Below are 14,297 nucleotides of genomic sequence, written 5' to 3' on the forward strand. Positions count from 1 at the left end.
ATTTAGATTATTTTAAAAAACTGGCTTTCAAAATCGATGACAAAGTAATCAATATTCTCTGCTCTGAACTGCTGAATGCTCTGAAACCATGCCCAGTACAGTTACAGTATATACGACATGTTGGCCATCTCACTGCCGGGTTAGCCCCGATGCTAACTTGAATCGGCCTAAGATTATTTAATCGTGCCGGCTCTTCCAGACTTTTTAGAATGTTTTTGGACCGAGTTGATGAAATTCTGAAAGTGATCTGAGCATGTTGGTGATCATGTGTCGCAGACCCAGAGGTGTTAAATAAATGTGCAGAATTTCTTCCATCATCTTTTATTCAACATGTATCTCTATGGTGCACAGTTGAGCCGCAAGAGGGAGTCTGAGTTTCGGTATTGTTTTGATAATTGTAACCAATTTATATTGAAAGGCTAGCGTACATTCTGTTTGTTAAACTGATAGCAGGAATTTTTTGAATGAATAAAAATGTGGATCTTCTCAGTTCTAGCAACGCTTTGCCGCAGTCAGAGCCAGTGCTCAGGGGGTCCGGAGGGCCACAAGCCAGTCCCACATTTTCTCAGCCGGGACGATGAGCTTGCTGATATTGGGAGGGTTTTTGATGAGCAGGTAGGAGCCTCCCAAAAGAGCTCCTGTGGCAGTGAACAGCAGGCCACGGTTTATCACCTGTAAAAATACAAAACAAAACATACATAAAAACAATAATTCTGTGGTATGCATGCAAACCTTTTTTTAAAAATCCTCACACCTTCACATTGTGGATTCATTTTCAAGAACCTCACAACTGCAAAGAAAAGACCATGTCATGCTTTGCTTTAGGTTTATGTTTTATTTCATGGGTCCCATTGTTTTTAGATCATTTGGGTAAAAGGAACCGACTTGTTACTGTATAATCATGAGATTCCCGAAAGGAGGCATTTTAATTTGCTACTAATTGTAGTGAAATTGAGGTGTTATATTTTTACACCTCCAGGTAGTGAATCTTAATTAGATGCTGGTGTAACGTAGACAATGTTTTATCAGTTGAACATGTATGTCTACAAATTATATATTTATACAAGACAATGCATACAAATCAACAAAGGTTGAGAATAAAGTTTCCAAATATGTACTTAGGTTTGATGAGTCTTTTTTTTATTTATTTAAGATTTGAGCAGTTCTTTCAGAACTATTCTCAAATAACTCACGTAACATGAAGTCCGGGTGTGTTTTTTTAAGCTAAATTGCATTGACATAACAACGTGTGGACAATTCACTCAAGATTGACTTTAACTGGCCAGATGGATGAAAAGTGATGACAATTCATCCCCAGGGGAACATGAACATCTCATCCAAATTTCCCGGCAATGCGTCCAGTCGGCTAGTTGTTGAGACATTTTAATCAAAACAACAAAAGTCAACCATATGGTTGCGCTAGGGGGAGTCAAGGGATCGCCACAGTCTCTGAACGTTTGTTCAATATGTCAATGCAGTCTTTCCTGTAGTGGTTGAGATGTGACCATCCATAGACCCACACCAGTAGTGTGGCTAAAAATCTGAACATAAGAAGTTAAATCGCAAATATCTGACTTGTATATATGATATTAAGATAAGATAAGATAAGATAAGATAATCCTTTATTTATTGTGGGGTGATGTCACATATTTACATCTTCTCTTTGTTTATAAATTAGTATAATAAGCTCAGCTGGGACACAAACCATCCTGAAGACTCAATATCTCACTAATTATTTTGCTACCAATCATGTATGCCGCTACTGTTTTCTTCCCCCCAACACAGAGGTTATGTTGTCCTTTTGGCATCCCGACGGGTTTTTAACAAACTACAAAGGAGGCTGTGAAATCCCCACTGTGCTTCTGACCATTAATGCAGAAGCCATCGGGACACATATCAGTTGTGTGACTTTCTACATCATAATAGTTTATTTGAGGAGTTTCAGTCAGGATTTAGAAAACACCACAGCACAGAGACAGCACTGGTGAAAATTACAAATGACCTCCTAATTGCACCAGATAAAGGACTCATCTCTGTACTTGTTTTGTTAGACCTTAGTGCTGCGTTCGACACCATTGACCATGACATCCTATTGATGATACTCAATTATATCTATCGATCAAACCAGAGGAGACCAACCAGCTCGCTAAAATTCAGACATAAAAACTTGGATGACCTGCAACTTCCTGATGTTAAACTCAGACAAAACTGAAGTTATTTTACTGGGCCCTGAACACTTCAGAGATCAATTATCTGGTGATGGCATTGCCCTGGCATCCAACACCACTGTAAAGAATCTCTGCGTTATCTTTGACCGGGACTTGTCCTTTTACTCTCATGTGAAGCAAATCTCAAGGACTGCATTTTTTCATCTACGTAACATTTAAAAAATCAGGCACATCTTGTCTCAAAAAGATGCAGATTACTGCAGCTCCTTATTATCAGGCTGCTCTAATAAGTCTCTTAAGTCCCTCCAGTTAATCCAGAATGCTGCAGCTCGTGTACTCACAAAAACTAAGAAAAGAGATCACATTACTCCTGTATTAGCTGCTCTGCACTGGCTCCCTGTAGAATCACATTTAAAATTATTCTCCTCACAAAGCCTTGACTGGATGCACCATCATATCTTAAGGAGCTTGTAGTACCATATTGCCCCACTAGAGAGCTACACTCACTAAATGTGGGGCTACTTGTTGTTCCTAGAGTCTTCAAAATTAGGATGAGAGCCAGAGCATAGGGTCTCATAGGGTCCAATGGACCTGGCTATGTCTGATGCCTCCTGCCTGTGAGCCGGCCTCCTGCATGCCCCTGCTGATGCGCCCCACCCCCCCTTCTCTCTACCTCCTTCTGTTTAATGGATTGTGGAGGTCTGGATCATGGTCCATGCCTACTACGAATTATTCATACATTCTGTCATATACATTGAATGTGTTTATGTAACTCTGTGATGCTGTTCATTCTGTACACATGACATCTATTGCTTCTGTCCATCTGGGGAGAGGGATCCTCCTCTGTTGATCTCCGGAAGGTTTCTTCCCTTTTTTCCCTATGAAAGGTTTTTTTCTATTTCTTGGGAGTTTTTCCTGGGATAGGGATGTCGTATGTGAGCAGATTGTAAAGCCCTCTGAGGGAAATTCAGAATTTGTGATATTGGGCTTTATAAAATAAACTGAATTGAATTGAATTGAACACATCATTACAGCCAAACGTGAGGCACAGGAAGGAAACAGTTCTTTGTGCAACAAAGCCATGAAAGCCAACACATTTCATGCCTGGTGCTGCTAAAGGAAGGAGACACGAATTACAAAATTAAAATGTAAGGTTTGAAATGTCCCCTCAAAAAGTGAATTGTACACAGAGAAGATGAAATGAAAGAGTCCAAAAATAAGACGCATTTTCCTCAAAAGGGTCTTACTTTGTCTTGCCAATGCCAGCGGTCCATGGCCTCATGGTACCTTGTCCTGGTGAAGGTGACCTGGAGACGGTGACAGGCAGCAGGTGATAAAGACTTTGCGGTAGAACCAGCAGTGTGACCGTGCTCATTTACGTTCTAGGGACTCTTACCATTGTGTAAAGTGGAACAATTGTCTTTGGCATGAGGAAGTGGAGGAGGTTATCAACATGTTTTCGGAAAAGGAACCATTTGGAGTTGACATGGGCTCGCATCTACAAACAAAGAAAAGTGAAAAAACAAAGTACTGCAATTTTAAGATCTGTCAGAATAGCGAAGGTGTGGGGACCGACTACTGTCTTTTTGAGTGCATGCATTTTAATGGACAGATGGTTAGGGAGCTGTCTACTCATCAGCTGGTATGGAGAGCAGGATTTCTACTTGATTTATTGCGTGAGTACACTCAGAACCCAAGCGGCCTTTCTTCTGATTGTGAAAGTCACTTAATGACAGACTTCTGACAGACAATGCGCAATGAAGGGGATATGACGCCATTGACAGGCGATCAAATAAAAACGCACTGCCATCTTGATTATACTGACGGATTTCTCTTTAAAATGATTTGAATGTATCCAGTCATATGCTCACTATGCATTGACCTTACAATTTACAACACTTCCACAGTAGTAGAAAGGACACATTACTTCAATGTAATTGTACATGGCCAGGTCTGCAATCGCGTGGACGTCTGGAACTCGCACTCTGCTATACTCTGGCAGCACGGCACCTGGGCGGATAATGAGGGAGAATCAGACTGAATAAAATAAAGCTAATATACGAGCACAAGTGGGATGGAATTAATAATACACACTGCAAGAGAGAGAGAGAGTACACAATGACTACTGGTCTTATTCGCTCTCCGTCTCATTTAATCTTTGTTCCCTTAAAAAGTACTCACTGAAATCCTCATTGAGCTGATCCATTATTTCTCCGAAGACAATGCAGTCCTCAAAGCCCTGCGAAGCATGAAAGGATGAATGAGCCTCCTTTCAACTACAATGTGCTTTTCCTTCCCCTCCGTTGAGTGCTACTCACAGCGTTCATCCCCTGCCCGTAGAAAGGCACCACTGCGTGGGCTGCGTCGCCCATAAGGACGCATTTGTCCCCAATGTGGTACGGAGAGCACTTGATGGACACCATGGCCTGCCCGGGCAATCGGAAGTAATCATTCTTGAGAGCATCGCTGTGAGGAACGAGCAGAAATAAAACAATTACAAACTCTTGTCAGGGTTCTTCTTTTGTTTTTACAACAACCGACTCTGGTTTCGCCTTGCTAACAAAAGCATCTGGCACATCTGAATAAAACTAAAACAACAAGGCCCCGTCTGCCAGGACAAAGTTAACAGCTAAACAGATGTTTATGCCAAATAAAGTCAACCAGGTGAGGAGGTGAGTGGACAACAGCATCGGGCTGCAGCTGATGCCTCCCGTATTGCCGCCGATAACCCGCAGCATTCGGTTCATCTCAAATTAAAACAAAACGACGGAACTGTGCGGCTGCAATTTCGCTGTGGAGGTTTGCTGATGTTGTCCACGGGGTGTTTTTTTACGTCAGCTTGGCAGAGAGGGTTGGAGGCAATGAAGTCACTCACACTCCTATTAGTGGTATGGCGTCGGGGAAGTATTTCTGGAAAAAGTCGATGACTTCATCGCCTGTGGTGATCTTCTCGAAATCCTCAAAGGGCATGAAGAGGGTACAGGTAAATGTCTTGTCCTAAAAAGTAGAAAACAAACAAGACTCTATTGTGACACACTTCTTGTCAAGTTAAAAAAGGTTCAGTTTGTAGCGCTTAAGAGATCTATTGGCAGAAAATGGAATTTAACATTATTAAGTATGTTTTAATTGCCTAAAAATAAGAATTGTGTTTTAGGTACTGTATATTGAGCCAGCTGCTACAGTAGCCCAGACTGGACAAACCAAACTGGTTCTGATGGACAGTCAGTAAGTACCTACCAACTGTAAGATGACTTCCTGTGTGTGGATGCACAGAGTTTAGAGCTGTTAAAAGCCATCATTTTAACGAAGCGTGCTGAGTATTGAAAGTAAATTAACGAGTAATGCAACGCTTTGCTTTTAACTAGTAACTAATTATAGTTTACTTTCAAGTAACATGCCAAGCACTGTTCCAACGTGAGCATGATGAAATTCCCAAAGCACCCCGGTTGTATCTACTGAGGACGGCCATGAGAAGTGGGCAAGGGTTATGCCAATAGCTAAGTAAGTGAGTGATTTATCCCAAAAGGAGGCCTTGCTTGACGGCTTCCCTTGTGAGGGTCTACCCCAGGCTGTTCTCAGCAGGGGGGGGGAACTGCTGACCTGGACTAGGGACATCGTCGGGCGGTGGAAAGAGCACTTTGAGGAACTCCTAAACCCGGCCAACATGTCCCCCGGAGAGGGGGCAGCGCCGGAAGACTTTGGGGTGGATTCACCCATATCCCTGGCAGAGGTCGCTAAGGTAGTCAAAAAGCTCCTTGGTGGCAAGGCGCCAGGGGTGGATGAGATCCGCCCTGAGATGCTGAAAGCGCTGGACATTGTTGGGCTGTCTTGGTTGACACGCCTTTTCAGTGTCGCATGGGGGTCGGGAACAGTGCCCATGGACTGGCAGACCGGGGTTGTGGTTCCCATCTTCAAGAAGGGGGACCGGAGAGTATGCTCGAACTATCGTGGTATCACACTGCTCAGCCTCCCGGGAAAAGCTTATGCCAGGGTGCTGGAGAGGAGGCTGCGACCGCTTGTCGAACCTCAGATTCAAGACGAACAGTGCGGATTCCGTCCCGGTCGTGGAACAGTGGACCAGCTCTTTACCCTCGCAAGATTACTGTAGGGGTCCTGGGAGTTTGCCCAACCAGATTACATGTGCTTTGTAGACCTGGAGAAGGCTTTCGACCGGGTCCCTCTGGGGTTTTTGTGGGGGGTGCTGCGGGAGTATGGGGTGCCGGACCCGTTGGCACGGGCCATCCGGTCTCTGTACGCCTGCAGTAGGAGCTGTGTTAGTCTCCTCGGTAGTAAGTCAGACACGTTCCCAGTGGGTGTTGGCCTCCGCCAGGGCTGCCCTTTATCACCGGTCCTGTTCGTGACCTTCATGGACAGGATATCTAGGCGCAGCCAAGGGGCGGAGAGGATTCGGTTTGGGAGTATCGGGATCGCCTCTCTGCTGTTTGCGGATGATGTGGTCCTGTTTGCCTCCTCGGACCGTGACCTCCAGCATTCACTGGGGCGTTTTGCAGCCGAGTGCGAAGCGGCAGGGATGAGAGTTAGCACCTCCAAATCTGAGGCCATGGTGCTCTGCCGGAAACCGGCGGATTGCTCCCTCCAGGTGGGGGCAAACTGCCTACCCCAAGCAAAGGAGTTCAAGTATCTCGGGGTCTTGTTCACGAGTGAGGGTAAGGTGGAGCGGGAGATCGACAGGCGGATCGGTGCGGCTGCAGCAGTAAAACAGGCGCTGTACCGGTCCGTCTTGGTGAAGAGGGAGCTGAGCCGGAAGGCAAAGCTCTCCATTTACTGGTCGGTCTACGTTCCAACCCTCACCTATGGTCACGAACTCTGGGTCGTGACCGAAAGAACGAGATCTCGGATACAAGCGGCCGAAATGAGCTTTCTCCGTAGGGTGGCCGGGCTCAGCCTTAGAGATAGGGTAAGGAGCTCGGACATCAGGGGGGAGCTTGGAGTCGAGTCGCTGCTCCTTCGTGTCGAAAGGAGTCAGCTGAGGTGGTTCGGGCATCTAGTCAGGATGCCTCCTGGACGCCTCCCATTAGAGGTTTTCCGGGCACGTCCAACTGGTAGGAGGCCCCGGGGAAGACCGAGGACACGCTGGAGGGATTATATCTCCCGGCTGGCCTTGGAACGCCTCGGGATCCCCCAGAATGAGCTGGAAAGTGTTGCGGGTGAAAGGGAGGCCTGGGTCGGCCTGCTGAACCTGCTGCCACCGCGACCCGACCCCGGATAAGCGGGTGATAATGGATGGATGGATGGAAGGAGGCCTTGCACTCATAGATGCTGTGTTATATATGTACCCTGTTGTATATTGTAGACATGGGACATTTCACATGTATGTTCAGCACAGATTCCCTGTACTTCCATGGGTCTTAAAACTCATCATAGAATCCCCCACCAGAGCAAGTGATGGATGAAAGTGCAGTGTGGGCAGCCCATTATCTGCTCAACTTAGCAGGGTCTATCTGTCAACATCCCAACAACCCCAAGGACCTTTTAGCACCGTCTCCGTTTCCATGGTATCCACACGAGCAAGGATGAGTTAGTCTCTCCACCCCCTTCTTCTCAACCCCAATGCACTCCTGGGAACTAGGAAGAAGTGTCTCACTGAATGGAGCGAAGCGGTTGTGCTGAGTGAGAGAGAGAAGTCTGACCAAAATGGACATCCACAGAGACAGAGGGCTCACATTGTTCATTTTATAACCCTATATCTTGAGAATCGGTGCAGCTTTAACACGCGGGGGAAATAAAATGCACACTCACCAAGTTTGGCAGGGCGATCATCATGAATGTGTTCCGTGGCCAGATGTGCAGATGATTAGGCTTCATGGCGAACTGAGGACAAAACGAACAAGAGGACTTCTGCAATGGTGCCCAACACTTGTGAGGCTAACATCAGCAGCATCTCAGGTCCCTTCAACAAAAGGACGATGCTGCGCAGGGGACTGACCTCTCCATTGATTGGTGGGATCGTGAGCTCCATGTAGCCGTGGGGAATGTAGGTCTGGCTATAGTTGAAGAGGCTGCGGCGGAGGAATTGCTTGCGGAGGGCAGAGAACGCTCCGTCGCAGCCCACAATCAGGTCTGCCTTGATCTGCTCTGTGGACCCATCTGACCTGAGAAGCACACCAGTAACATGAGAAAATCGCTCCAATACACGCATACTAACACCATAAGCTAAATAAAGTAGATTCTAATTCGATATTATTATTATTATATATATATATCTATATATAGATATAGATATATATCTATATCTATATATATATAGATATATAGATATATCTATATATATATATACTCTGAGAGTCTTTGGTTTTTATTCCGTAAAATTGGAAATCTTAAGATTCATTTTAATGTAAATTTGAACGATGGTTATGACGATATCTGGCTTTTTCTGATTCAAAGTAATTTCACTTAAATTCTCACATGGAATTTACAACTGTGTGAAAAGACTAAAATGTGACCAATAAATTTGTAAATTACAGAGTAAATGCATGCTTTCCTAAATTGCAATGTTGATTCACAGTTTCAAGGTAGTCTCACCGCCAGGCTTAAAAAAAATTCAATAATAAACAGCAATTATAATATTCACAACAAACAGATTTAGATAAGGCTGAATTCAATTACAATTACAATGTATTAATTCTGTTGGAAGTAACACTGTTTTTAGGGTCTTGGTTTAAGTTGAGGGTATGGTTATGGTTTAGGTTTAGGTTTACGTTAGGATAAGGTTAAGTTTAGGTTAGGGTAACGTTAGGTTTTGGTTAGGTTTTGGTTAGGTTTAAGTTAGGTTGGTCTTCAAACATAACACTAATCGAATGCTACAAGTGACACGCGCACACAGGGACCTGACATTTTAAGAAATCTTGAACGTCCCTTATTAAAACCATTATGGATGGATAAAACCCTATACATAAGTTGTTTTTTTTAAACAGCTGCAGGTTGCGCAGCAGGTGCATGCTTTTTAGTGAATAAAATTAGTTATGTTAAAATCCCTGTCAATGACTTAAATAACACAAAATAAAACATCAAACTAAATCAGGATAAGTAGCACAAATATATATACATATATGTTAGGGTTGGGTTATGTTTAGGTTTCAGTTTAGGTTTAGGTAAGGGTAAGGTTATGTTAAGGCTTGGGTTTAGATTTAGGTAAGTTTATGTTAGTTGGTTTGGGTTTAGATTTAGATTTAGGTAAGGGGGTTAGCTTAGGTTATGGTTAAGGTTTGGGTAAAGTTAGGTTTGGTTTTTATATTTAGGTTTAGGTCTAGGTTAAGCAAGTAACTGTTGGGGTAACGATTGGGGAAAGTCTCCAGGAAAGAAATGTATGAATGTGAGGGAGGGAGAAAGAGCGTGTGCTGTGAATACAGAGGTGCACGTGTGTAACATGTGTAACTATTTACCTGGCAAAGGTCATTTGCCCCGTTTCAGCACTCCAATCCTGCAGTTTGTGGTCAAAGTTCAAGTTTGTGTTTGGGTACGTCTCTGCCTCTGTGGGAGTAACATGTTACAAAAGGAGCTTATAGCACAGATGCAAGCACATTGTCAACAGCAGCAGGTTAATGTGAAAGCTAACCGCTTGTTAAAATGCACATGGAGCCTTTCACAATTCCAATAAAATGCTGCAACGACACAGGCTGCAGCATTTAAATCAATCCCCCGCTAAAGGGGAACGACCTTATGCTGATTAGCATGACTCTCGTGAACAACACAACACAGCAGTCAGTCTGTTTCGGGGTTGTGGGGGGGGGGGGGGGTTCACACTCCCCAAAATCTCTTTATCTCAATGTTCTCCCCGGGAGTCTGGATCGGCCCTGATAAGCGACGGCTTTGCAATCGGCCCCCTTTTTTTCAGCAAACACGATTAAAGACAGACCCATGCTGTCACACATTATCTACAAGTCTGCACTGAGGCACTTCATTAAATATTAGGCAAAATCCTGAAAATCACCAGACGTCCCCTGGCGTACACATGCGGTTCCATGACGCTAACGCGCAGTATTGAGGGTAACTTGATTGGCTTTAAATAGAATTCAACACCATGTATTAATATACTGCATTAAATGCCGTTTGTAAAAGTGGATCTGTGATCCTTTAAAGTGATACTATACAGTTATGACGAAAAATGAACACAATATTACAATATTACTAATAGAGTGCGAGTTCTGCTGCCTCTTCTAGAAGATCAGAGAGGTTGGTGCTATATATAGGTTTCTAAAACATTTTGATAATATATAATTAATCCACAATATTTGGAGAGACTGTCGATGATGTTATAACTGTGGGTGTATGTTTTTTTGTTTCTTAAATCTCTTTTGTTGTGCTCACACAGGAGAGGAAAATGTATTTTACAAACAGATCTCAAACGAGAAGAATCTGCACAATATTGCAGAGTTGTAAGAAAGTTGTAAGAAAGAATCAGCAAGAACAAAAGGCATTTCATTTCTTTAATTTCTTTCTTTTCTCTTTCTTTCCCTCCTTCTTTGTAGGCCACCTCCTTTCACCTTGTGCTGCTGCTGCCTTTATGTAAAACTGATGGCGTTCAATTCAGGCTGAATTCTTGTAAGGGTCATAACTTTTACGTAAAATGCAAACATGTTAAATAGCAGTCGGATTAATGTAACAGGCTAAACTATAACCCATTTATTTGCATCATCTGATTGTGAAATCATCCCTTCAACGATGTTGACCAGCAATGTGCTCACCTGTGAGCAGCTCTTTGTTCAGATTGGCCCGGTCTACTGACAGGATGAACTGAAAGTAAAATAATCAGTATTAAAGTGCAATCTGTATTAAAGTGCAATTCTACAATAATCACCTGCAGCTTCACAAACAGAACTGTGACGCTGTTCGTTTAAAACGGGCGCCAGAAGCCTCAGGTGTCAGTCCTCTTCATGCCTGTCTTTCATGTATTTTTTGGTTTTACTTCACCGTCCCCGTGGGATTGAGCACCAAGCTGCCATCGGTGTAATTAAAAGCCATTTTCAGACTCACTATACACGCTCTGTTGCTTTGGGAAATTGTTTCAGTCAGACTGCAACAGTTGTCACTTGTACTGTTCAACATTTGACACAATCTCGAGTCATTACAGTAAACACACAACTGCATGTGCACGCATGTTGTTTTATTGTCTTATGTCTTATGTGGCTATGATTAGCATAGTTATTGCATCAAAGAAATCAAAGGAAAAAAAGTGCAGTTCTTTTGTGAATAACTGTAGTCCTTTACTTGGGCAATGGGATCATATTTTGGTTTATTCATGATAGAATATATATGTTCACATTATAATAACGGTCTGCTTACCTGGCCTTTCTTGCCGTAAGGAATCTGTGACTGTGTTCCACTCAAAGAATGGATCATTCTTGAATTCATAGGGATCCCCTTGGAGACAATCTGAGGGGGAATTATTAATACAGGAAGGGGGGGGGGGTACATTTATTCACTTTACGATGAATAATTCTGCATAATGTTACACTTTACATTGGCAAAATTTATGTTTTCAGTCGTAGTGGTCAAAATTGAAACAGGGTGTCGTGCCTTGGACTGTCCCAACATATGGTCACCCAGTGGCCTGACCTTGAGAGTTTCACGTGAAAGCCTCGTAAACGCAGGGTTCACTTTTGTTGTGCTTAAAGGCCCTGCAGGTGTAAAAGGAACCCATGCAGGCTTCTCATGCGGGCAAAACATGCTCGGTGCAGCAAATGTGGGCCAACAAAAGACGACCGACCAAACATCAGATGCCAGAATAAAACATCTTGAGTTAGTAAAGCAGGAAAGAATTTTCCGGGGGCCCGGCCACATGTGTATTCATTATTAGAAACCCAGCTAAACTAGGATGCCTCCACTTCGTATAGGGTTTAGTGTCGTTTCGGAGGAATTGCACAGTAACGAGTCAATAGTGGATGACCCAAACATGTTGGTGCAATTATTGTGTTATCTTTTAGACCAATAAACAAGCAGACAAGGGCCAGCCTTGTCCCCATTTTCACTTTACTAGTCAAACATTGAATCTATTTGATCAGCGTACCTTGTCCTCAATCCCAACCTTGTTCAGTGCTTGCCGGCCCCTGTGAGACAAAGCCAGGTTGATGCTTCTTCCCTTCACGACTTCGGCTTGCCGGATATCTAGCCAAAATCAGACGTAACATGTTAATTGGACCTTTGTAAAACTTTGTTGTTATCTACAGTTGTGTGTTTTTAACCTGTGCTTATGCACTGTTTGGAATTATTGTACAATTATTGTACAATTCAATTCAATTCAATTCAGTTTATTTTGTATAGCCCAATATCACAAATTACAAATTTGCCTCAGTAGGTCTTTACAATCTGTACACATACAACATCCCTGTCCCAGGACCTCACATCGGATCAGGAAAAACTCCCCAAAAATAACCTTTCACAGGGAAAAAAGGGAAGAAACCTTCAGGAGAGCAACAGAGGAGGATTCCTCTCCCCGGATGGACAGATGCAATAGATGTCATGTGTACAGAATGAACAGCATTTACAAAGTTACATAAACACATTACATGAATATGACAATGTATACCCTATGTCAAGGGGTCTGTTCCTCAGAGAGGGGCATGATGTAACAATGTTCATTTCTTAAAAGAGGGCTTTGGATACTACCTTCCCGGGTTTCAAAGACTTCCACCTTGAAGCCTCTTTTGGCAAAGAAGCAGGCATTCAGTGCCCCAACCTGAATGGTGAAGGGGAGTTTCACATTTCTTTGAACATCACAAAAAAATTATTATCTCTCAATAAACAATATTAACACTAAACTTATTTCCACACTGCTAAATTCAAATACACGTTTGACTGCAATATGCAATAAAAAATGATGTCTTCTTTCCAATCCACCCCCTAAAAAAAGCCTGCAGTCCCACTTTAGAAGAAGACACCCACCTTGTTAAGGGTGAGTATAACAGATCGAAAGATAAGACATATAATGAATGATCATAGTTCACTTTAATTTTCTTTTCTTACCAAACCACCGCCCACCACTGCTACTGTTTTCTTGGTCGGCCTGCCTGTCGAGTCCTCCATTGTGCTTCGGCTTCTCTGGTGGTCTGAACCCTCTCACGGTCCAGTTCAGAGCGATTGACAGAAGTGGTGGGTAATGATTTATAAGAGGAGGAGCCCAACTAAAAGCATTATTATGATTTACTGCAGCTGACTTGTCGTAACAACAATGGGTGTTCCCAGGAAATGTAGACCCACCCCACTCAGCTTGGCAGCTTCTTCTTTTTTTAATTGTTTTAGTCTTTATTTACAACAACCTGCTGAGGTGTATATTATTTGTGATTTTGTCAACTAGGCTGAACTGTACAGGCCCACACTCGGGGTTTCTTAAAAGCTCATAAAGTGATCACCTGTGTGTAGTCATAGTAACAAATAATAGACCAGCCCATTCCAGCAGTGAGGTAACTGGTGTGATTACTATCCAGTGGATGTCATTGAACAATTCAATTCAATTCAGTTTATTTTGTATAGCCCAATATCACAAATTTGCCTCAGAGGGCTTTACAATATGTACATATACGACATCCATGTCCCAGGAAGGTCGCCATCTAGTGGCTGTGTGATGACAGAGCAAGTTCAGTGGCTGTAACTATACAACTCATAGATACGGACGTACATTAAAAGAGCGCGTGTGCAGTACGTCTTCATTTTATATTATCATCGAGTGTTAATTTTCAAGTCAAATTAGGCTGCATACAGCTTGCATATAATTATATGAAATCAAAATGGCCTGCACTTTATTTGTCAAATGTAGTCGTCTCATTTATTTATTTTTCATTACATATTTAAATGTGGTGCGATGTTCAAATGGTCTTGGCTTAGATGTCCAAAAATGATACATTTAATTTTAATGCATGTGTAATTTACCCATTGACACAGTAGCCTACAAAGAAAGCAACATATTTTTCCATCTGTCCATTTTAGTGCAATGTAGTATTATTTGCTCAGTATTCCCTTGACCAGCATGTTTGGAGGTTTTGCACTGCATACATTTAGTCTATGATATGCAGTGAGACAACAAATATAATAGATTTGACAACAAGTCTATCTGTAATCATTATAGCTCACAACAATATCCAGCCTCTCCAGATCCCGTTTTCTATCGGGAGA

General features: G+C 42.9%; 1 protein-coding gene across 1 annotated transcript; it reads right to left on the bottom strand.

The window, feature by feature from the left end:
* Positions 1–525: 525 nt before the first annotated feature.
* On the bottom strand, positions 526–13,252 carry LOC117744025 (kynurenine 3-monooxygenase). The gene is made up of 15 exons (XM_034552080.1): positions 13,152–13,252; positions 12,795–12,864; positions 12,196–12,293; positions 11,472–11,561; positions 10,874–10,922; positions 9,572–9,659; positions 8,116–8,281; positions 7,929–8,000; positions 5,044–5,165; positions 4,487–4,634; positions 4,350–4,407; positions 4,096–4,178; positions 3,565–3,666; positions 3,416–3,475; positions 526–672 (listed from the first exon to the last, which is right to left on the bottom strand). Exons 1-15 carry the CDS (start codon positions 13,209–13,211, stop codon positions 526–528), a joined length of 1,413 nt encoding a protein of 470 aa, XP_034407971.1. The 5' UTR covers positions 13,212–13,252.
* Between the last annotated feature and the right edge of the window lie 1,045 nt (positions 13,253–14,297).

The sequence above is a fragment of the Cyclopterus lumpus genome, chromosome 15 (assembly GCF_009769545.1).
Source record: "Cyclopterus lumpus isolate fCycLum1 chromosome 15, fCycLum1.pri, whole genome shotgun sequence".
NCBI classification, from domain to species: Eukaryota; Metazoa; Chordata; class Actinopteri; order Perciformes; family Cyclopteridae; genus Cyclopterus; species Cyclopterus lumpus.

Coding starts and splice junctions, on each gene's coding strand:
- LOC117744025 (XM_034552080.1), bottom strand. CDS start 13,211: ATGGAGGACTCGACAGGCAGGCCGACCAAGAAAACAGTAGCAGTGGTG. Junction 5,166..7,928: donor TGATCGCCCTGCCAAACTTG/GTGAGTGTGCAT, acceptor TCTACTTTTTAG/GACAAGACATTTACCTGTAC. Junction 4,408..4,486: donor ACGGGCAGGGGATGAACGCT/GTGAGTAGCACT, acceptor CATGCTTCGCAG/GGCTTTGAGGACTGCATTGT.